The sequence below is a fragment of the Schistocerca americana genome, chromosome 2 (assembly GCF_021461395.2).
Source record: "Schistocerca americana isolate TAMUIC-IGC-003095 chromosome 2, iqSchAmer2.1, whole genome shotgun sequence".
In the NCBI taxonomy this organism is placed as follows: domain Eukaryota; kingdom Metazoa; phylum Arthropoda; class Insecta; order Orthoptera; family Acrididae; genus Schistocerca; species Schistocerca americana.
In genome coordinates, this window is record NC_060120.1 from 770599083 (window position 1) to 770624223 (window position 25141).

Here is a 25141-nt window from a genome sequence, read left to right on the forward strand (position 1 = left end):
AACTTCCCTCCATTATTTTTAACCATAATCTAGAATGACAAAGTTGTGTTTCATATGAAAGATTTACAAATGACCATAAATCCCATTACTAGGTAAGAAGAAGTTCTCTGCATGCCGCCACTGAGTAAATGCCATATCACCCCACATTAGTGGTTCAGTGTGTTGTGAGATGAAATCAACTTACCTGTTCATTCCTTCTTCAGAACACAAGGAACTCAGACGAGTGCCTAGTCATGCTGAAAAATCAGATTTGCCAAATGTGCCCACTTTCTACAATATCAATGACCTTTTTTTCCTTGCAAGATGGTGGCCAACCACATTTTGAAATTAGTGCATGCAAATGTATAGACTATCATTTCCAGGATATTGGATGAATCACCACAGTACCCATGAGTGGCACGTGCACAGCCCTGAGCTGCATCATGCAAATTCTTGCCGGGATGGCCAAAGAAAGAAGTTTATTGGATCAAGCCAAGTGCACTAGATGACTTATGAGGTTCTCATTCTGCATATTCTCACCAACATTCCACAAAGCTTCCAGTTGACGTTAGTTGAGAACAATCCCAAGTAAAGAAATGGTTGGAAAATGCTGGCATCTATGTGGAATTTACACTGTAAAAACATTTTCTTCCATTCTACTGATCATAATAAATTTTGTTTCAGTAAAATAGATCACCATTTACTTTGGGAAATACTAGCCATTTCAAACGGACACTTACTTGTCACCCACCCTGTACATCTTATCTGCTCTAGTTCCCCCAAAATTACATCTCACCTCAACATCAATACAGAGTACATTCATTTCAGAGTATGATTTCGAGGGCCCCATTTAGACAAACTACAGGGCAGCCAAGGTATCCATTTTTTGGGACCATGTGTTTATAATGTTGATCACAGCGCTAGCACAAATTGTTATAAAACTTCATTTTATTACTGCAAAAATGGAAATTTCTGGATGGAGCAATATGTAAAATAAGGGAAAGGCAACCCTCACCTATAGCAATCAATTGTGACGGACAGTAACACACAACAGAAAACAGCATTCCCACTAGCTTTTAGGCATTAGCTCTTTTTCCAGCAATAGTGCACAACCACATAGGCATCCAAACGCACACTCCTCTGGCCATGCAATACTCACTATAAGTAAGTGGTTGCCATTCTCATTATTTTACATTTCACTTTATTATTGAAGTCATCATCTCTTTTGTGCTCCATAAAATAAAAAATTATCTTTAAGCTCTTTAGAGTTCTGAGTGGCTGCCAGCTCTATTACTGGGAATAGCTTTACAGGAAGTGCCAATACAGGAAGTGCATCTAAATGACTTTCATCCATGAGCAATTAGTGAATAACATTTCAATGAATTGCCACCATATGGATAAGTACGGACTTAACTACAGCACAGAGGCTGGTTGAGAAGGCACTTGCGCATAACTGGATAGCCTTGTTCCTCATAGTATTGTTGATCTTCAAAAATTGAAAGACTGTTTATCCGTACACCTGACAACCATATTGTAACTGGGACCACATAAAAGCCTTATAAAACTGAGGCAGATGAGCTCTTTCCTCCCCCCAAGACCTGTGGCTGACACATGTCAAGATGGTGAGTGCCTTAAAAAGCTTTTATTCTGTAACGACTGGTTACACTGTCAGTTTATAATCTAACAGGGATGAAATGTCTGATGGCATGTAAGAATAGAAACCTGAAGTTGATATAAAGTGATATAGGACATCCAGTATAAGAGCCAGAATTTAAAAGAGCTATGGAACACTTGAGATCAAATAGGGTAGATGGGGTAGAGAACATTCTATCAGAACACCTAAAATCAATGGGTAAAGTGGCAATCAAATTAATATTGAAGTGGGTGTGTAGAATGTATGATACAGACAAAGTACCGTCAAACTGTTGGAAAAATGTCATCCACACAATTCTGATCACAGCAAAAGCAGATAAGTTTGCGACCTATCACATAATCAACTTAACAGCTCATACATTCAAGTTGCTGGCAAGAATAATATACAGAAAAATGGAAAAGAAAACTGTAGATCTGTTAGATGATGATGAGTTTGGAAAATAAAGGCACCATAGAGGCAGTTATGACACTGCACTTGATAATGGAAGCACGAGTGAAGAAAAATCCATAGATTCATAGGATTTGTTGACCTGAAAAAGGATTTAACAATTAAAATGGTACAATATGTTTGAAATTCTGAGATAAGTAGGAGTGACAACAATATTATGAAACAAACATAGCTAGTAGCCACGTGTCTGAGTTGCACTTGTGCTTGTGTGTGTGTTTCTGAAGAACTTTTTGTTGGGAAGTTTAAATGTTCAGCAGTCTTTTCATAGTGTCTGCCTGGGATTCACCACCTCCTTTATGTGGTGAGTAGTAACCTATTATTTTCATTTTGTAGAAGTAATTTATAGGGAAGGTCTGGTAATATACAATGTGTACAAGACCCAAGAGGGTAAAAAGTGGAAGGCCAAGAATGTGCTCAGATTAGAAAAGATGTATAACAGGAATGTAGTCTTTCGCCCCTACTAATTAATCCCTACACCAGAGTTGATGAAAATTTCCCTGCAGATTCCAGCCATGATAAGCAGTTTAAGACCCATGAGCTTTCTACACAGTACATCTCAGCTATTGTCACATGGTGACTGTCTTCTAGTTGTTGCTACCATCCTTACATAGCCACACTGCCTTCTGTGATGTCACTAATGCTCACTCCAGCGTCATGGAAGGTAATGTTTTTGTTGCACCCCCACTTCAACTATCGGGTGGCCAAGTTCCAAGCCATGCTTAGCTGCATGCCGCCATCTTTATTAAGGGTGTTGTCACAAATTTTTATACCAAATGCTTTTTTTATGATGCTATCCCAGAAACTATTAGCCCGTGCAATAACAAAAGTCTCACCCAACAATGCCCATTTTCTAGAGCTTGCTCAGCAAAGACCGATTTCTCAGGGAACCAAAAGGAGAAGCACCTTGTTCTACACAGCACTGTTCAATAGTACACAGTCTGACCGACATGAAACCGTCCATTCTCACACAGTATTTTATATAATCCTGGGGTTCTGAGGCTATATCGTCTTTCACTGGTCACCTGGGTTGCTGAAGCCCTGAAGGCTGAATGGATTTTTTGTCTTTTTAGTAGCTGGATAATCTTTCCAGTTACTGAGCCACAGGTTCCTTCTGCTTACATGTCTTCCAAAAGATGGCTTGCAAAATCTGACAGTAGCTGTAGCCATTTTTCTCGAATAATTTCTGCAAGTGGCTTAGTTCCTTTGGCAGATTTTCAGTGTCAGATGGCTTCCACTCAATGTCACAAGATCCTCAGAACCAAACACTTCTGTGGCGGGTGGTGATAGTCTTTAGCATGCAGTTATCAGTCCAAGTGGCCGAGTTTCCGGTAAACACTGTAGGTGGAACACCTACTTGCTTTACAGCAGATGAGGACATCAAGGAACAGCAAGGCTCTACCCATCTCTACTTCAATCGTCAATTTGATGCTGTAATGGATGTCGCTGATGTGGTCCACAAATTCTACCAGCTTTTCACGTCCATGAGACCAGACAACGAAATTGTCATCAACATAACAATAAACGGAACTACACTTTCAGGAGCCTTTCCTCCCTGAGCAGGACACTTACAGTTCCAAAAGTTTGCATAATATTTTCCACTTTTATTTGTGACAATCATTAGTACTTTTAATTTTTTTAAAGTTAGTCTATCATTGCATTTTGCCTCCTGAAGTTTAGTACTGGCCAGCCATTCTGTCTCCTTGTAATTTTATAGTTTTTCTCAAGTAAATTTTCCTTTTGATAAAGCTACAACTGACAAGCTTAGTTAGTCTTCAGATAGGACATCAAACCACCTAGAAAGTACATTTGGTAAGTGTTTTCAGAAACTATCCTGCATGAAAGCAATACAGTCAAAGATGCTAAGAAAAGCATCATCAAACAAAGGCAAGTTCAGGATGGAATAACTACAATACTGAAAGGATAACTGCAACCCACCACATGGAGGAGCCACCATTCCAGGGTGCTGGAGTCCGACAGTGAGTTGCTGACATACCAGACACAGATGCACTCCAGCATGAGGTACCTTCACACTAAAAACCAACTCCAACGAACTTTATTGACAAGTGTTTTCAACTTATTGTTTGACTTAGTTTTTAACTGTGGTCAACAGTTGGTTGAAACTGTGAGTTTGATAAACTGGTAGACAGAAGTTTTTTCTCAAGTTTGTAGTTTGTGGCAGTGAGCAAAAACATGGCAGAGTTGAGTTACTGGACATGTGCACTGCTGTGTTGTCTGCTTTGTTTCTTTCTTGTGTTTACATATTGGCAACTCTAGAGTGTTTTACAGAAGAAACTATTTAGTTTTTATAAGAAACTGAAGTTACGAAACTACTGTGGGATCTTTCTCATTCCACCTACAAAGACTGATACAAATGGAAAGATTTGTTTGAAGGAGTTTCAGAAAAAAAATGTTGTACCACTTGCTGAATTCAGAAGAAAAGGGATCAATGTGAATATGCAATACAATCATGAGCATTCTATAATGGTCAAAACTAAAAGTGGGTCCAGCACAGCTGATTTATCGTGTTACAAAATGGGTGTTTCTTAAATATGTAAAGTTTTTCCAAGGCGTGAACAAGCCAAGGAGAAAAATATTTAAAATCTTAACTAAAGCTATAAGGTTTTTGGTCGAAAGGTTATAATTACAACTGTCTTTTCCCCCCATATTTATTTGCTGCTCCTGACACTTCAAATCACCACCATCTGATACAAAGCAGCTTTTAATTTCATGCCTTTATTCTTTGCAGTTCTTCCTGTGTTTCCTCCCTTTCTCTTGAAGACATTTATTTTGTGGAGATGTTCTGCAACTCTCATCTGCAGCCTTGCCCTGGTTCTGGATCCTTCACATAAATACTGCCAGTTGGTTAGTAAATGTGGCACTTTCTTTATGTCTTCTAAGAAAAGACCCTAGTAAAACACTCAAGCATCTGAAAGCGGTTAAAGACATCACCATCTGAATTACTCCTTGCATAGCTACTTGGTAACTGATTCCATTGTAATGTGTGCTTACCAATGCTTGCAGCACAACTCTGTTCGCATGCATTTCTGACAAAATTCTTGAAATCCCATCTGTCTTCACTATAGAGCTCTTCCAGAATAGAAAACTATAAGCCCCATGGGTTTCTCTTTGTCAAAAACTTTCTGGACTTCATGCGTCTGTTCCAGTTGATTTTCGTGATAAATAATTACATCAAGAATCATAGCACTGTGTGCTATGTATCTTCACAGTCAGACTACTTTTTTCTGTAAAAAAAACCTGCCGAATGTTTGTGTGTGTGTGTGTGTGTGTGTGTGTGTGTGTGTGTGTGTGTGTGTGTGTTTTCTACTGCAGAAAGATGACTATATGAAAGCTATAATATTTGAGCAGTCTTTTTTATTGTGAAGGTCTGTGACTCAATGCCTCCTCTATGTGGTGAGTAGCGATCTATGCTTTCCATATTGTTATTAAGAAAAGCGACATTATTTTAAAACCATAATCGTGGCAGGACATTATAAATCATGAACAAGACATTTTCTATAAAAATGTTTGTACCTTAACATCTGGAACTGGTTGGGAACTCTCGGGTTCCTCACTGCCAGGTCTGCGCTGCTGTGCCCTTAGGGCCTCCAGCAGCTTGGCCCCACGACCACCTCTCCCAATGCCCTCCATATTATTTATATAGAGCCTGAGGATGAAAAAAGATGATCATCAGCACATTTCAAAATTAATGGGCAAGTGCAAAGGAGTTTTAAGAATCAAACTCTTACATGGGTTACTTTGACATGGTATTATTAGCTGATATGAGTTAAATTATACAAGTTGTACACAATATTCATAATCGACAGTTTTAATTTCATTTTAAAATTACAATTTACATAATACATAAATCTCAGCAATGAGAAAAGCTTGGAAATACACACTGAGAATAGTTCTCCAAGAAATAGAACTGAAGTTAAATCTTAAAATTTTTATTTGGTGTTAATATTCTTAATTTAAATGTTATTCCCGTGGTCTAAACTAGTAGTCAGCAAACTCGTTAGTAAAAAATCAACTCGTTAATCAAGTATCAACAGCACAACAATTGAACTTTTTTTGAGAACCTAATTTCTTGAATAAACTATATAGTAGGTACATTGGGGTATTCCTAAGTTGGGTTAAAATATCAATGTAATTGATGTACATACATGGACATTGACCTTATTCACACTCATCTATATTTTTTGTCTATCTTCTTTATTCATCCTCTTTATCCATACAAACCAACTCAACATACCTTTGTCAACAGTCAGTACCATCTTTTTTCATTCCACAATGCTCCCTAAAATTAACTATTAGCTTTAACCTTAGATAAACTACACGTACGTACAATAACTACTTCTCATAACAACAGAATTACTATTTGATAAAACTAAAGTGCAGGGTAACAAACAAAAAAAATTAAAAATAATGATATGACTTACAAACACTAACAAGGAGTATTGGCCACACATATACTTGGAAATATGATGATTTTAATTTTAGGCACACGTCCAGCTTCTCATAAGTAAGACGACTACACATTCACCCACCAAATATTACAAGTCTTACAAGGATAACACCCAAGCAGTGCGACTGACTGTTTAAACCATCTACACGGTGATGTAGTTTAGGGTCCCAGGTACAGCACCCTGCAGTTGATCACTCTGGTGGACCCATGTTTGCAAGTAATTGACAGAAGAATTTGGAATTTTGCGCCATCTTTCCAAACCTTAAAACTGATGAAAAATACACAGAGTAGAATTGTGGCATAGTGGTTGAGGTACGTTCCTGATGTACAGAAGGTGGTGGGTTCGAATCTCATCAGGTGCTTTATTATTCTGTTTTAATTATTTTTTCAATTAATTGGTCTAATTGTTATTTTTTCTAATGTTTAATCCTTTATCACATAATTTTAATCATCATTAACTATTTCATTTGCTCTTAGCTTGTCTTCCAATTCCTTTTTCATTTGGAATCTTTACACATGTGATATTACTTATTTTCATGTATTAACTTTGAATTAATTGCTTCTATCTAAAGACATTCTTAGTTACCAAAACTCTGACGATTCTTGTCCAATTCACTTCAAATCGTTACATGATACTCTAATAAATGTACAGATATACGCTACATGAAATTTTGATAGCAAAAATTTGGAAAGTTCATGTCCGATCTACTTCAAATTTTTACACGATACTCTAATAAATGTTCAGACAGACTCAGGCTATAGGCTGTGGGAAATGTAGTTAGCAAAAACCTCTGAATTTTCCTGACTCATTAACTTCATAGTTTTACACAATACTATAATAAACATTCCAACAGACATAAACTACACATTTTAATGTATATAATACATAAATATCTATACACTATACAAAGGGGATAAGTCACTGAGGAAAATCTTGAAAAGTTCTCAACTGATTTACTTCAATTTTTACTAGATACTCTGATGAACATTTGGATGTACATAGGCCACATCCCTTATAATGTTTGCAACAGACAAATAAATATATCATATAACAGAGAAACTTTTGTTAACAAAAATCTCAGAACGTTCTTGACCGATTACTTCGAATTCTTATACACTAGTCCACTACAGTACACATTCAAATGGGCATAGACTACATATTTTTAATATATATGTTATATAAACACTTATAAAAGGGAAACATTGTTAGCAAAATTTCAATAAGTTCTAGACCAGTTTCTTTCAAATTTTTGCATGATACTATAATAACCATTGAGATGAGCATAGGCTATGTAATGTATGTTTTAAATAACGCTGTAGGGGTTTTCTGTTAAAACTAACTGAAAAAAAAGTTAAACTGTGCTGTGAAAACGTGCAGATTAGTTTTCTTGCTGGCTGTCAATTTTTAATCATAAGTGTACACAACAATGTACAGTTTTGTTTTATTCCTTGCAGCCAGCTCAACAGAAAACCAGAAAGTTGTATATGGCTTTATCAGCTTATGGTTAGAATACTACTTTGTAGTCCTACCCTTTCTGGCATTAAAACCATGTAAAATACTGTCTTTGAAGCTGCTACCCTCACGGATTCAGCAATTGGAGAGGTCCCTCTCATACCTTGTATACCAATGATCCCTACCATTTTACTGATTCATTTTAACCGACTTGTGGCCAAGCCAGGTTTCCCTTACAACACCAATAAACAAGGCTCAAAGTCAAAGAGGCAGGAGGGGGGGGGGGGGGGGGGGGGGGAGGGGAGGAAATGGACACAGAGAGGAGGAGGAGGAATATTAACTGTATATGATTAATATATGACCTACGCCTGAGGTACATGCAGAATCAACCATATTTTTCTCATTGCTAAGGTGCTATTCCAATATTGGAGAGCCTCGGCAAAACTGATGGGAGTTTATAGAAGGGGAGTAGCAATGGGCTGAAGTGCAAATTGGAATTTGTATTGGGGAGACATAGTAAGGTATTCTGTGCAGCTGTGGTAGCCACAGTGTCAGTGTGGTGTAACGGATAGTGCATCTGCCTAATAAGCAGGAGACTCATGTTTGAATCCCGGTGCTGGTACAAATTTTGATTCATTGCTTCAGCCTGCATCATTACTGCAGAATGCAAAAAGTTGTGCTGAATAATTCAAACAATGTTGGAAAGGTAGAAACTTGTAGTGACTGAAGAAAAATTACAAAGGGAGTCGCACAAGGTATCTCTCCTTAGTTATCAGTTGCATTCTCTCTGCTGTTTTAGATGGTATTTACAATTTCCCCCCCCCCCCCCCCCCCACTGTGAAGCTGGAGTCGGCCCAAACAATTACTGCTCATCACATCTTTCATGCAACACCCAGTGTCAAGGGAAAGCATCTGTGTTTCCCGTTACGAACAAAATGATTTTTAATTTGGAATTCTAATTGGTTCCAGCTTAGTCTAGTCCGATATTCATTTTATCAATATGTATTAACAGGGATGGTAAAACACTAAGAATAATCAAAACTCCAGCAGTGTAACAGCAGTGCCCTGGCGCGCACTAACTGCTGCTGTGAAGCTTGCGGCACTGAGTCACTGCTGACCTGATGTTTATTCTTAAAGTTTTACTGTCCCTGTTAATAAATATTGGCAAAATGAATATGGGACTAAACTGATTTGGGAGTGATCTATCGAATTAGTGTGTAAAATTCTGATTTAAAAATAATTTTGTTCGCAATGGAAACAAACTGACGCTTTTTGCTGGGACTAGGTGCTGTATGAAAGACATGATGAGCAGTAATTTTTCGGACTGACTCCAGCTACAAAATGACAAAACAAGACTGCAAATACCTGCTGATACACCAGAAAGTGTGTACCTGATGACTCTTACAAGAGAGAACCCGTATATGTGGATGACCTTCCTCGTAACATTCATCAAAGCACAACTGGTACTTTTTGCAAACTTTACTAGTGTTATAATGATTCACATTACAGAGAAAGCAACGGAAGGGACTGATAATGATGTTTTACAAAGAATTATGAAGTGGTTCTCTGAAAGTAGATCCTTTAAAAAAAAATCACTGTACAATAAAGAGTGTCTTACCAACAACTGATGGACCACATGAACAAGAATTAGTGAATATGGCAGAATGCTTGAAGTTTTTAGGTGTACATACTGCTGAAAACTTAAACCAGAAGTGTATTAATGAGCATTTCACACAATTAAGTTTAACTACTTTTGCTCTTCGTATAACTGCTAGGCTTGAAAACAAACAAATCAACCTCCTTACATATTTCCATGCAGTTAACATCTTACCGAGTAATTTTCTGAGGTAGCTCACCACCTAGAAATGAAGAGCTGATTGCACAAAACCAATCAGCAAGAAAAATAAGTGGTGTTCACTCACGGTCATTGTGTGGGTATCTCTTCAAGGAGTTCAGCATTCTAACTGCACAACCATAAAACACACATTCCCTAATGAAATTTGTCATAAATAATTCATCACAATTGGGGAAGAACAATGATATCCATACTTACTACATTACAGGAAGAAATGACCTCTATTATCCACTATTAATGCTACCAGTGACTTTAAAGAAAAGGAAGTAGAAGAACTGACTATTTGCCAATATCACAAAATATCTGAAATGTAGGAAGGCAAGTTTCAAACCTAACTTAAAATCTTTTCTTCTAGACAACTCTTATTCAATGGTTGTTTTCTCTTTAAAAACCAATAGCCTATTATATAAAATAAAAAAATAAAAACAGTTTTCAAGTGTAGTTCCATGATTAGGACTGAAAAACAAGGTTTTCATGAATTTTAACACTAATCATGTAAGCATATCTTGTACACTAATTTTTTGAACATCATTTTGATAGAAGACTAATTCAAATGATCTATGGAACATGCAACCAACTAACTACACAATTTTCTCTCAACAAGGTTCATGTTTGAAAATGATTGTTTGCATGAGTATGTAGATCCCCAAGTGTTGAAATCAATATATATACCTTCTCGAGGTCTTGGAAAGCGGACCACTCATGCTGTGAACTGAGTTTGCATTTGTTTTCCACCACTATTTCTAGTATTTTACCCATCTTCAACAACTGTAGTTGTATATATCGAAATAATCTGCAACCAGTTACATAAAAGTTACTTCTGTACTCAGTTTCAAGCACTTAGTGTCCTCATTCAGGTTACAACTGTCACAATACACTCGCAAATAATGTGGTAGTTATAACCTTCTGTAGAAGTGCATGAAGTGCCTGAAACCAATTAAGGAAACAAAATTTCTTTTATGAAACTGGTTGCTGATTATTCTAATATTTGTCTATCAGTACAAAGTTGTTCAAATTTCAAGCTCCACAATTCTTTGTTTTTTAAATCAAGCAAGTGCATTTCAAAATTGCCAATGTAAATATTAAAGAGAGAAAATTTTAATTCTGTTTCTCAAGCCTCAAGACGTTGTCTACCATAAGCTAACATCACTTTCTGAATTCCTGAAACCTGTTCAGAGAAGGTTGAATCACATGTGAAAAGTGTGGTTTCGAAATAACAAGTGTCAATATCAGAATTATTTTCGTTTAAACAGTCTTGGAAAATGAGTGAGAATTTATTTTTGAATAAACCTTTCTAACACAAAAAAATTCCCTGTAGTTCACTATTAACCTGATTTACAAGAGGCTTAACATCTACTATGAAATGAAGTTTTTGGATCATCTTATAATAGTTCTTTATAGTGCTTATCATTCCCAAGGAGAGGTGTTTTAATTTCTGTTACCTGCAGCAGAAAATCTGCATACTAACTCTCCACTGAAAATAAAAAAAAAAATAAAAAAAAATCTTTGAACTGGTGATCACTGACAGCTTTAGCTATAATTGAGTTGAGAATCTTAATCATTAATTCCTTAAATAAGAAAATTTCTTCCGGAAAGGCGCACACAGTGCTTCTAAATAATTGATAAGTTAGTAAGTACCTAGAGATTAATGTTTTCTTTCAAAACAGCAAGAAACCCCTTTTTTATGCCGGTCATATTTTTCGCTCCATCTGCTGAAATTGAGAATTTTACTGAGTGAAAATAAGGTTTTTCAATACATTCAACTACAGCACTTGCTATATCCTCTCCCTGTGTCTGTCCTTTAAGTGCCAATAATCCTGAAAGCTGTTCTTTAGGACCTGTAGATGAAATAAATTTTTGTACAAAAGTGGAACTTTTGGTGTCCCTTTACATGGGAAGACTCATCAATTGCTACTGATAAAGATGAAACATCTTTTAGATGCTTGACTTTGTGACATTTGAAGACATTTTGACTGTTCTATCTTTCACTGTTTTGGCAGACATGATAACTATTTCTTTTTAGAGTATCTGCTTCCTTTTTAAAATCCTAAAATAACGCTTGGATGCATTTATAACAACAACTATTCATGCATTTGTTGCTTAAATATTATTCCTCTCTTAGCAATCTCTCTACCAACCACAAAACTTGCAGTATTAACATTTCAGGAATACTGCATCCTGTAATTACACCTATAACTTTTTTCTCTCTCCTGAAGACCCTAAACTGCTTTCTTCCTTCCATCACCAACAGGATATTCAGAACAAAATGACGCATATTTGGTTGTAAAGTATGTGCCTAAGTTTGATTTTTTTTTTACTATCAGTCTATTTTTCCTGAGAAATAAGACAAGTTGGAAGACCATTTAAGTTTTGAATAAATGTGAAAGTCTCAGTCCATTCAATTCATTGTTTTCATCCCTTCTTTCTTTCTTTTTTTTTTGAAGCTGTCTCAAACAGGGCACCTAAAACATTCATTTTATTATATTAAAGACACCAACACAAAACAAGTACAATTCTTAAACTGACGATAAAAATATCTGTAGGATTTGCAGCCAGTTGGAAAAATACTAGCAACTTCATGCTTCTTATTGAATTAACACTGTCAAAAGCTTTCTCTAAGTCTACAAATACTACAAATGTAGGTTTGCCTTTCCTTAACCTCTCTTCTATGAGAAGTCGAGGGGTCAGTATTGCCTTGCGTGTTTCTACATTACTCCAGAATCCAAACCGATCTTCCCCGAGGTGTTTCAACCAGTTTTTCCATTCTGCTGTAAAGGAACCGTGTTAGTATTATGCAGCTGTGACTTATTAAACTGATAGTTTGGTAATTTTCACACCTGTATGCACCTGTTTTCTTTGGAACTGGAATTATTATATTCTTCTTGAAGTCTGAGGGTATTTCGCCTGTTTCATACATCTTGCTCACCGGTGAAAGAGCTTTTTCATGGATGGCTCTCCCAAGGCTATCTGTAGCTCTCACGGAATGTTGTCTACTCCTGGGGCCTTGTTTTGACTCAAGTCTTTCAGTGCTTTGTCAAAGTCTTTATGCAGTATTATATCTCCCATCTCATCTTTATCCATGTCCTCTTCCATTTCCATAATATTGCCCTCTAGCACATCTCGCTTGTACAGACACTCTATATACTCCTTCCACCCTTCTGCTTTCCCTTCTTTGCTTAGGACTGGTTATCCATGTGAGCTCTTAATGTGATTTTCATTTATATATTAAAGTATTTGCAACATTGTTCAAAAGATCTTTTAAAGCACATTACGTAGACTGCTAAGCTTTAGTACATATTTCACATTCTGTTAAAATAATTAATGTACAGAGCCAAGAACTATAATTTTAACCAAATATTTTCATTACTAATATTAACTTTATTTAGGAGTATCATATGAGCATATTTAAATGAAAATTATTCTACGCAGACATATGTTTATATTTAAAATGTGTATGTTCAGCAATGAAGACCTTTGGAATTCTCAAGAGAAAATTTTTATAGTATCCCTGTTTTTAATCCGTGTTGAGAAATTCTGTTAAGTTTGCATTATAGTTATTCCTAATATGCATGCTTCAGTAACACCACCAGTACATAAAATGTTTTCCAAAGGCACAAAACAAGAGCCTTCCTCCTCAGGCCAAAAGAATGACACTGATGGTCCAGATGGGTAGAAGAAAAGTAGTTCAGAATTTCTTCCTTCATCAAATACATCCCTGACAAAGCCAAAGTACCATCTGTTATATACAGCTGCCACAAGAGCGTTTTGTTGAGGAAATCGATGAAGGCTTTTCAGAACAAGCCACTTTTCTAATTTCTAATGAATCACAGAAAAGCGGTTTGTAACTGTGAAAATTTCTGGTAGCAGTTGTGTGCATTGTCAAAAATCCCTTCTCAAGTTTCTTTTGCAGGAAATCTACAGTGATTGAGTGTGGTTTAAGTGCCTGTAATTTTGTTACCAACAAATAAGCGGATTGTTTTACCAATTCAGTCCGACTGTCTGTGTTAATCCACTGGCTTTGCTCAATTTCATCATCAACATCTTTGTAAGATAAGTTTTCTTTCAAAAATTCTAATGTCTCATCACTGGGACAATCACCACACTGATTAAGCATGCAGTCATAGTTTTCTGAGTAACTTGTAAGAATATTTATTAGTTATTTATATTTTTCTTGAATGTTTTCTGGATCCAAAAGCAGTTTCACATTTTGGCAGATACCATAAACACACACAGAATGAGTGCCTGCAGTAACAGCGAAAATACACCATTTGCTCTTCGTGAACAAAAAAAACCAATGTTGATTGGGTTCTCCCATTTTAAGCTATAATACGGCTCTTAGATTGTCAGGAATAAATCTTTTTTGCATATACGCATTCTTCTGAATGCCAGCTTTGTCTTTTGCTCCTGGTATATTTATCATTTCGGTAAAAATCAGTGACAAACTTTACAACTTCATCAGTGATCTTTTATCTCTTTTTGGCTTAGGAACTGATAAAATACCCAGCTCTGTTTTCATTTTCTTTGCCTGCCAAACTAAATACTCACAAACACTCAATTCTGACATTTTTTTTTCTTTCAACCAAGAGGGAGGAGCTAAAGTTAAAACCTGAATTTTTTCATGCCTCATTACAATAGCACCAACTTTTCTTTAATTAACAACAGTGTGGCATCAAAATCTTTGGCTTTCTTAAAAATTTCATCATCCATTTTATCAACCATACTATCAGAAATTTCACACTACAGTCCAATGCCTGGTACACTTTTTCTTCCAAAACATGCTTTACTTTTTCTAGCTCCTGTTTGCCATATGACACCTTACTGTGATTTGGAATGGAATGAAGTTTTAAGGGAGAGCACGGCGAATCGCACAAAGTTTTATTGGCATTCTTGATACTTTGACTTTTTAGCACTTACGTAATGTCACCTCCAGGTCACTGGCATCACTTTCATTTCCATCACTGATTTCACTTTTCTGTTCACAAATCTTTTCTGCCTGGTTTGACATCACTTTTCCATGCACTTAATGATTTAGACAAAGCCAAACTTACTGACCTCAAGGATTTTTTTAATTGTCTGCCTGTGTATATTGAATAAATACTAACAAAGAGATAGAGGGGCTGGCCAGTACTTACCTCAGCTCAGTACAGCCGATAGATACACAAAAAACAGAACCAAAAATTTACGTTCCTAGCTTTCGGAACAAATGTTCCTTCATCAGGGAGGAGAGAGGGGAAAGAAAGGGAAGAAGGGAAAGTAGATTCAGTTACTCACAACCCGGAATGGACAACAAGTTATTTGAGGGCTTTCAAAAACCTTTAATAATAACTTATGTCCACATATAGTTGTTTCTTGTTCATCTGGAAAGTTAATATTGGACCTTAACATTACCAAATCTTGTTGGTCTTCATTCAGCTCAGTTTTTACCGAGATCTAAGTCATCAAATGACATGGCATTGTAAGAAATTTTCTGACACTACACGAATTCAGTAATACTGTAAGTAACTGAGCACTACTTCAGTTAAAAACACACTACATTACGAACAGAATGGTAAATGGCTGCACAACAAACAAATATGAACCTTCACTAAGAAAAGAGCACCTTGGGCCGAACGGGCTGTCAGAGGTGTTCAACAATACATGACAGTTATTGCTACAGAGTTTTCATTTATGTGCAGGCTTCAAGCGAGCTACTACAAACGCACAGAACAGTTTATAACTGTGAACTGGTGATTACCTGCACACATAAATGCTGTATATTACATTTTTTCAAAATCACTTAATTAATAAAATGAATAAATTTACTACACGTAAGATTAATTTGTCTGCCTAGAATAATTTATATTTAAATATGCTAATTTGAGACCCCTGTGTCTGAGGCAGTGGGTCAGACATGGCTGAACTTACCTGGAATGACTTTTTTCATTACAGTAAAAAGTTCTTTGATTTATTCGTGTGTCCATTCACAGGAAACCCATTAATATTTTTATTTTAGTAGGAGGCTTATGACCTTAGGAATTTTTTAAGATCAAAACTAGGTTGCCAGAAGGTTGGAGATATGTGATAAGTGTCTTTCAATGCCGTCATGATTTTTCCAGAAATTAGAAACTTACCTACTTTTTTTTCTAACGTTCCTGCTTGAATATGTGTCCTTGTTAACTACATGCCTCTCTTAACATCTGAAAAAAATTCCAAATCACAAGTCTCACATACAACTGTGTTATGAGTATTTCTGTAGATAAGCACCTCTTGCATGGACATTCTCACAGAGCCAAATTATCAGAACATCACTATACTGAAATTCAACACAAAAAAGTTTTAGTGTGAGACCAAAAAGAATTTCCAGTAGTTTTTATTCTATAGGTATATGCAAATATACAAAATTTCATGAAAAGTTGAGACGGAAGGTTACGAATCCTAGACTACTGGGCAATCTGACATGGAATGACCCTTGTCAAACATAAAACCTTCACTTGGACATCTCATGTATGTGTGTGTGTGTGTGTGTGTGTGTGTGTGTGTGTGTGTGTGTGTTTGGATTTTAAGGGAACTCAAAGGCGGCATCATCATTAAAAAATGAATGTAGAGACAAATTCTAAAACTGTTGCACACTCACGCGCTCGAAATGACCTCACAGACATTATCTTACAACATTTGCTAAAACAAATTAGAATGACGGAAAGTAGATACTCACGAAACTAAAACATAGAAAACAAAACACCGAAGAGTTACAAGAAAAGCACAGGACAATGAGACTGGCTGGCAACTTACAAAAAGCTTGCATGAGCCAGTCATCATGTTAAAATCTTTTTAAAATACTGAAAATACTGGAAAATTCAAAAACTTTAAAACTTGAACCACATTCGTCTGAATGTTACTTAAAACAAATGGCACATCTGTCAGTAAATTAGCCGTGGCCTGCTGGACAGAAATTAAAACATAGTGCACACTGATCTGCATGCCATAAGCACCACACATTGCAGGGTCCTCTCACCAGAGTAAGAATCCATGCGTCATGGGACTGTGGTCTATGAAAAGACGAGTAAGATGTACCTTGTCCCAACGACCTGGCTGGAAGGAGGTACGCCATGTACCTGAACAGCGACGTGACAACATGTAGCAGGACGACGCAATGAAATAACTGAGGATCACGACATGCCTCCTTGGTTGCTACATCCACCCTTTCGTTCCCCTGCAAATATCCATGTAACCTGGTACCCAGCACAACAACCCTTCTTCCCAAGTAGTTATTGTTGGAGGAGTGCATCCTGGATATTCTGAATTACCTTATCTGCTGGGTGAAAATGTTGGAGGGAGTGAATGGTGCTCAGAGAATCTGAACAGGAAATAAATTTAGCACTGGAAGAACGTCCCATCTACTACAGGGTCCGCAAGATTGCATACAATACTGCATCAAAGACAGTAAATTTTTAAGGCATTTGGACCGTCATGACATGATCCTGGAAAACCACAGAGCAACCAACAAAGTCCCCTTGCTTAACAACATCCGTAAAGACAGCTACACAGTTGTGGTGTTGAAATAAAATGTCAGAAAACAAACCCATTAAAAACAGAAGTAGGAGTGCAATCTCCCCTGTACTGCACTAAATCTAAAGTGACGCTAGGCTTCTACAGCAACCAAACTGGCAGACAGTTAAAACCCTGGATTTGTGGATATCAATGATTCACACCGAGTGACTGCAGCACACACTGCACACGGGTACCAAACGGCTTTGCAGCTCGCGGATGGTTGGAGAAAAGGCATTCCGCAGGTGGAAAAGCAACAGTATGGTATGCGGATTAAGTTGGAGCTGGGGTGAACTTACACGCCTGCTGCAACATGAGGAGCTGCTGCCTGATGGTGTGAGATGGTGCCCCAGCCTCAGCACATAGACTGGGTATGGGCCATTGGTCTTATAAGCACCCATGGCCAGTCAATCCTTTCATGGTGGACAGTGTCAATGATCTTCAAAAAAGAAGGCCTAACCACTCCATACACCCATAGTCCAGCCACAAACACTCGAAAGCCCTATAAAATTGGAGCAGAAGCACCCTGTCTGCACTCAAGAGACCTGTAGCTAAGGCACTTGATTTTCACTGCCTTGATGGTTCTGGTTTTCAGGTCTCTCAGGTGTGCCAATCACGACAATTTGGAGTAAAAAATGAGGCCCAGAAAGCTCACTGAATCTCTAAAATGTGGGATGGTGTCCCCCACATCCGAGTCAGCTAAATTAAAAGTATGACAAGAACAATTAAAATGAACACACACACACACACACACACACACACACACACACACTTCTGCAGAAAACTAAAACCTCATCTTCACAGTCCACTCCTCTAACCAACGCACTGTAAGTTGCAACTGCTCGCCGTTGAAACACTTGAGAAGGATCAGAAAACAGCAAAATCATCCACAAATAAGGAGCAGTGTACAGAGGACTACTTGTCATAGATGTGATACTGTTTATGGCTATGGCAAAAGAGGGTAACACTTAAAACACTGCCCCGAGAAACACCATTCTCTTCCTCAAAACAAGCTGACAGCAAGGCACCAACTCGGGTCTTAAAAAACTCTGAGACAGGGAAGATTTTATGAAGATGGTGAGGTGGCCATGGAAGCCCCACTTATGCAGTTGTGCAAGAATACAGTGTCTACAAGTAGTATTATATGCGTTATGGTATCGAAGAATATGCTAATATAGTGATGTTTGCGTATGGAAGCGCACTGAATAGCCACCTCTAGTAGTCAGGTTGTCGACAGTGAAACAAAATCTCCGGACGCCACACTGAGAACGGCTAAAGAGTTGTCTGGTCTCTAACAGCCAGATCAGACAACAGTTAACCATTTGCTCCAGCGACTTTCCTACACAGCTCATTAAGATAATAACTCTTATAACTACTGGGTCACGTGTGCTTCTCTCCTGGTTTGAGGAGAAGTATCAGAAGTGCCTCTCTCCACGAGTTTGAGAATTACCTGTCTGCTATATAAAACTAAAATATTCAAGGAGGATTTTCTTTGATGCTGCTGGAAAATGACGAAGCATGCAGTACCAGACTGGGTCGTGGCTGGGTGCAGTATCATGAGTTTCACACAGGGTCGATTCCAGCTCGCACGTGGAGAAAGGGTAATTGTAAGTTTCAGAATTGGTGGATCTGAAGGCCAATTGTCCCCTATATAAAGGTGCTCGGTACTGACTGCTCCTGAGAGGAGTGGAAGGAAGAGTGCCAAACTGCAGAAGACTCCTTGACTGTGTGGAGCTTACTACTATGAGCAGTAGTGCACCAGACACCATTCCATTTTTGGGCAAAGAGAGATTTAACGTAGATCTGCAGCTGGAATCATAAAAGAAAATGCGGGGTAAGTATTTGCTTCTCCAGCCAAATGGTCAGCCAGAACATTCCCTGGGATGCCCAAGACTTGGGACCCAGAGAAAGAAAAACCAAGTAGGCGGCATGGCCAAGGGCATAGAGGAGGCCATAGATAGCAGAGACCAAAGGGTGATGAGTAGCATCATTCAATAGCCTGCACACTGCTCATTCAGTCTGAACAAATTAAAACACTGTGGAGGGAGGCCTGAGAAACAAAATGGAGGGCTCTGTGAATGGCTAGAAGCTCTGTTGTGAACACACTACACGATCCCAGCAATAAATGGTGTTCTAAACTGGTAGGAGATGTGAAAGTGTATCCCACCTTATCGATTATCTTAGAAGCATCAGTGTGGAAGATGGTGGCACACTGGAACACAGGGGTGACATACTAGATCTTAGGACACTGGAATAGATCTGTCCTAATATGCGGTCTAGGCACCATCCAAGGGACATATGAAAGGAAAGACAAAGGATGCATTCTAGTGAGACTCATGCCAACTGGCAATCCCATCTGTGGGTGGGTCCCAGGAGGGAGACATCCCACGTTAGCAAAGAGGGCAAAGTACACGGTATGGTCAGGGAATTAGGGAAATGGCAAATGCAAAAGAAACCGTTTTATTTGCAGAGGGGGAATCCCCACTTGTTGTGGAGACTGTCAATGGGCCTAATGTGAAAGGCACCAATAGCCAGTCACACCCAACAATGGTCAACAGGGTCATGCAGTTGCAAATAGGAAGGAGCTGTTGAGCCATAAACAAAAATTTCTCAGGTGTAAATATACGGAACAATTTCAATTTCAATGCCAGGGGAAGAGAAACACTCTCTCCTCAATAGTATCTAGAATTAACTTCCTTTTGGCAATGCACTCTAAATGACAGTGGCCCTATCATTAATTTCAGTTTTCAGGGTCTGCCAGACATAAGAGCTGTCTCTAAAAGAATGACTAGGAAACTTGCTGAAATGAAAAAGGCTTTTGAATTTACTGTGGATCAGCATTTACGGGAAGCTTTAAATACAACAAGCATCTAAAAACTTGCCCTAGATGCTTGTAAATAAATAGGAACTTCTTGAGAAGCAAATTTTGATTGTGATTATCCATTTACTAGAGTAACTGGGTGGCACATGATATATTCTAAGAATTAAAGTATTCTAGCATACGAAGAAATCACATCAGACTGATGAAGGGAGACAGGGCAGAAATGGTTATATATTGTTTGTCTAAGCAAACTGCTAATACTGCAAGATTGCTCTCAGTTGCTATAAACAATACTGCGAGCTCTACTGTTGTATATAGTTACATTAAAATAACCAGAAGTCATAAAACATACGGTTTAAGAAGCTTTCTTAGTGAATACTACAAAGATAAGCCTAACTAACAATTTTGTTTGGAGAAAAAGATAATGGCAATTGATGCACAATAAAACACATTTAAAATGTTTTTTTTAATCTAATCACTGCACAAATAGCTCGTTATAAGTATGAAAGAGGGCCATCTTTAATAATTTCGACAAATTCAGGCTAAAGAGTTAGTGCAAATCCCAACCACCTTACCAGAGGTCTAGATAGTCTTAATCATAATCATTTAGATTTGTGTTGGAGAAGTTAAATAATGCGAAAGAGGAATAAAGGCAGCGATGACTTTTTTCCGGCGTACTTAACGCACGCACTTTACAAGAACTGTATATGCTACGTACATTACAGAACACAGTATTAGTTAGCACACAAATCTCCAACATGTATTTTGGATCATGTTATATACATGCATTTACATAAAATCACAGAATAACTGGGAGATGGAGAGGGGGTGTGCGGTACGGAAATGTTATCCTAATTTGTTTTGATTTCCTCAAAGTTCATAAATATTTTCTATTAGGCTTTCCTTGGTTACCAAAGTATGTACCAATAGCAGAACACTTGCTAGTGTGAAGTACTAATGTACTTAATCTTCCGTTATCTAAAAATTTGAGTAATCCCACGTAACTAAATCTAAAACAGCGTCTGGCAAACTAAATAACACGTTACGAAATAACATTAAAGGCGGTGTCTAGAAAAATTGCAAGTACTTACTCTCTCTTGGGTGTCTAATATCGGAGACTTTGGGTGAAATTCCTTTTGTCTTTTGTGTCACTCGACCAACAAAGCAAAAAATATTTTTCTAGTGCATACTTTGAATGTAACAGGTTCTCCGTTTCGGCATAATCAACATATGTTGAAAATCAATACAGTTCCACTGTCTACCTTGTACAAGTCATGAAAACAAAACACCAAAAAAAAATACTAACGAATATCCAATTTTTCACCACCACCACCACCAACACCACAACTTAACTTCCCACCACTCATGGCGTCCACAATCTGTTTGAGATTCACACAGGCGTCTAAAGCTAGCGAAATGAGGGATGCTCAACTACCGGACCTACCGACAGATGGCTCTAGCGCGTGCCAGCCAAAGATCATATCATTGAGTGTCCGCCATATCTGAATTTGGCGAAAAACGAAGTGTCAAAACACGGATGAAAATGTTTTTCGTTCTGCGCCCTGATAAGTCTTTTATATTGGATGTTCTAGATATCTACACATCAACATAATGAAGTGTTTCTAATCTAGTGAGAAAAAACAGTGACAGTTCTGCTATGAAATTCCTAAATTCGAGTGTGTTTTGGAAGTTTGACAAGCTGACCTATAAATTGTTTACTATTAATTTTATGAGTGCTTTACTTATTTGCCCGTTTTAAAATACTATTTAAGATTCAATGGAGCTCAACAAATTACCTTGGTTGCCAAAGCTTTTAACTACAGGTATAATTCGGAAAATCAAGTGTGGAAAATAGTGAAGACGTGTCTTGAAAAAAAGTTGACATCGTTTGCTTTGGCGTATCTTTACTGACAACAGAAATTACAACTGAACTATTAAAGTATTACTTAGTTCTAAACGGAAAAACTGTTATTTTTCTTTATCTGAAGTGATGCATTACCGATCTCCATATATGCTGACACTGTAATTGCAACATTCACTTACGAATTTGGCTCTCTCTTTGACCAGAAATTTAAATGCCATGATTTTATTAACGCCTGTATATGTCACAGTGTATTTTAACTGAGTGATAAGGTAGAAGCACCAGTTTTTGACAGTGCTTCAGTCTTTGATACGAGACTAGAAATACATTTAAATGAGAAAGGCCAACGTTAAGGCTCCTCTTAAATGCATAACTGGTATCATTTGGAAGTTAAGTGTAGTAATAATATTATATTGGACTGATCCATGATGATGTAGGAAGTGAAGGAACTTGTTGAAAATAACATTGATCACAGCTGTTAATTTTAAGGTTGGGGTGTCTTAAAACTGTAGTTTTCCAGTCTGACACCCAAATAATGACTGGTATCATGGTTTTATTTTAAAATTGAATTCAAAACATGTCAGTGAGCAAAATTAATTACACTATGAATTACAACCATGGAATTTTATTTCTGTGAATCTTGGTTCCAGTCTTTGACATGGTGTCAATCACTGGAATGAGTGGTTGTCATGATATGGCCCAAGCAAAAAACAAACCTGAAAGCGAAAGCTGTAGAAGCTGGCCACGCAGGCACCCCAATGGCTGCTACAATCTGTGTTAGACAAGGGTGACATTATATTGCAAATTTAGTGTAAAAAGTTCCATATTGTCTGAATTTGTCCTATACTGACAGGACATTCTAGTCCAGTCGATTTTCTTATCTGCAAAAGTACACTAGCCAATACCAGTGGTACAAAGGTAGTGCCAAATTACAAACTATCCAGTAACAACAGAAGTATTGCTGGACAATGGACAGTAAATAATATGTAATAACCTAAGACATTCAGAATTGGTTTGAAAAAATAGAACAGCATTTGGAAAGAGAGTAACATTTTGAAAATAACAAATGACACAAGTAGAGTTTTCAGTTCTTATGAACGCTCGCTTACTTTTTCTTTTTTTTCTTCTTCCTCTCTCTTCTCAAGGGAAAAATGTGATAAAATAAAAGTGCAAGAAAGTTGTGCACAACGTTGGAAATGATGAAAAAGAGAATCTCACTATGCTTTTAACAGCATATGCTGCTGTAAAGCTTGCTCCTCCTAAGAACATGATTTTCTCCCATCTCTCTCTCTCTCTCTCTCTCTCTCTCTCTCTCTCTCTCTCTCTCTCTCTCTCTCTCTCTCGCCCCCTCCCCCTCCCTCTCCCCCTCCTCCATGTGAAGAGTATTCCTGTAATAATAGCTAATAGCATACCAAGAACATGAGGGTGTCACAGTGGAGATTTGTTTTCTGGTACAGACGTCTGATACAACTATTCCACAGCATAACTTACTTTCAACAGGTGTGGTAGCAGTGCATTCCCATAGGATAACAGAATATTATGTCCTCCAGGAATCGCATTGGGTACACCACTTACAGCATAAACTGAACAGCAGCTATACTGTTTTGTGAGCAAGTAATGCCAGTCAGTATCTTTAATTTTAACATAAGTCTTGACTCCCTTAATTACCTGCTTATACATGTGCTTGTACTACAGGTTATTGGTAAAGAAAATACTTATTGAATAGGTCTTCACACTTTCAATACTTAGCAGAAATTCTGAAAAAAGTAAATTCTTTTATTACTGTATCACCTGTATGGTGAATTAAGAGGTACCGACTGGTTTCGTTGAACATCTAATAGAAGCCTTCTTTTTACCTGCTATTGATAAAGAGCCATTCCAGGTTCGGTACATTACAATCTCTCGCATTTTTCATGAGGTTTGTTATTCTGTACACTAATATTTCTTCTTCTAAATGGCAAATATTGCATTCAGACATTGTCGGTATTAAAGGTAATTCATGAAATAAATTATATTTAAACCAGAAAATTAAAGGTTCCACATGACACATGAAAAGTACGTTGTTACACACATGTATGTACAGATTCCAAAATGTCTGTGAATTTGAGTTACAAACTTTTTTAAATAGAAATATGAAGATCACAATACTTTGGGTCTGCAATAACTCAAATGTAAAATACTTTAGTTCCCTATGGGAAACTTTGTTCTTTACATGACTCGTGCAACTGCTTTCACTCTTAATGGAAAACTAAATGGTTTATGTTAAAGTTAACTTGCAAAAAGTGTAACCATTGTTACATAATTTCTGTGAAGTAAGATTCCTTAATGTTAATTCCTTCCTTTGTCATTGTAACTTGATAATTTCAGTTCCATATGGGACATGACCTAAAAAAAAAAAGTGAAATGCTTTTATTACTATGACCAAACAAAATCTTTTTAACATGTAGTACACAGTTCAAATCAGCAAAAAGTGTAACTGTATAATTAAGGTAAATGTTGATGAAAATTAGGCATGTAACATGAGTACTGAAATTTCCTAATCCGCAACTTGTGGTCGTTTGGTAGCATTCTTGCTTCCCGCGCCCGGGTTCGGTTCCCAGCGGGGTCAGGGATTTTCTCTGCCTCGTGATGACTGGGTGTTGTGTGATGTCCTTAGGTTAGTTAGGCTTAAGTAGTTGTAAGTTCTAGGGGACTAATGACCATAGATGTTAAGTCCCATAGTGCTCAGAGCCATTTGAACCATTTTTTGAAATTTCCTAGATTTCCAAGTGTAACTGTAATCACTGTATTCAGTACTTTGTAGTGCTAGAAAGATAATTCTATATGATTATTTGCATTCTCTTCCCCTCCCCCCTCCCTCAACACAGGAAAATATAATAGAAAGACCCCCTAGCAAAATAAAGACAAAATTAAGAAAATTAGGTTTTGCCTGAATCAGGCCCCGTTATTCTAGAATGGTTCTAAAGTAATAAGAATGCTTACGATCAATTGGAACATTGTGTTCATTCTAAAAAGTATTAAAACAAGAATTAAGGGAGTAACAATTTTATTGCTCTTATGTTTCAGAGTATCCACAAACATT

The 25141-nt window shown here is 37.4% G+C and overlaps 1 protein-coding gene across 1 annotated transcript in view; it reads right to left on the reverse strand.

The window, feature by feature from the left end:
• Nucleotides 1–21574, reverse strand: part of LOC124595138 (piwi-like protein Ago3) — a 198525-nt gene extending 176951 nt beyond the window's left edge. Inside the window, exons 1-2 of the mRNA XM_047133737.1 lie at nucleotides 21290–21574; nucleotides 5612–5744 (exon numbers count right to left, since the gene is read on the reverse strand). Of these exons, the coding sequence (XP_046989693.1) occupies nucleotides 5612–5728 (117 nt within the window). The 5' untranslated portion in view covers nucleotides 5729–5744; nucleotides 21290–21574. The remainder of the gene's footprint in view (nucleotides 1–5611; nucleotides 5745–21289) is intronic.
• Nucleotides 21575–25141: the final 3567 nt, after the last annotated feature.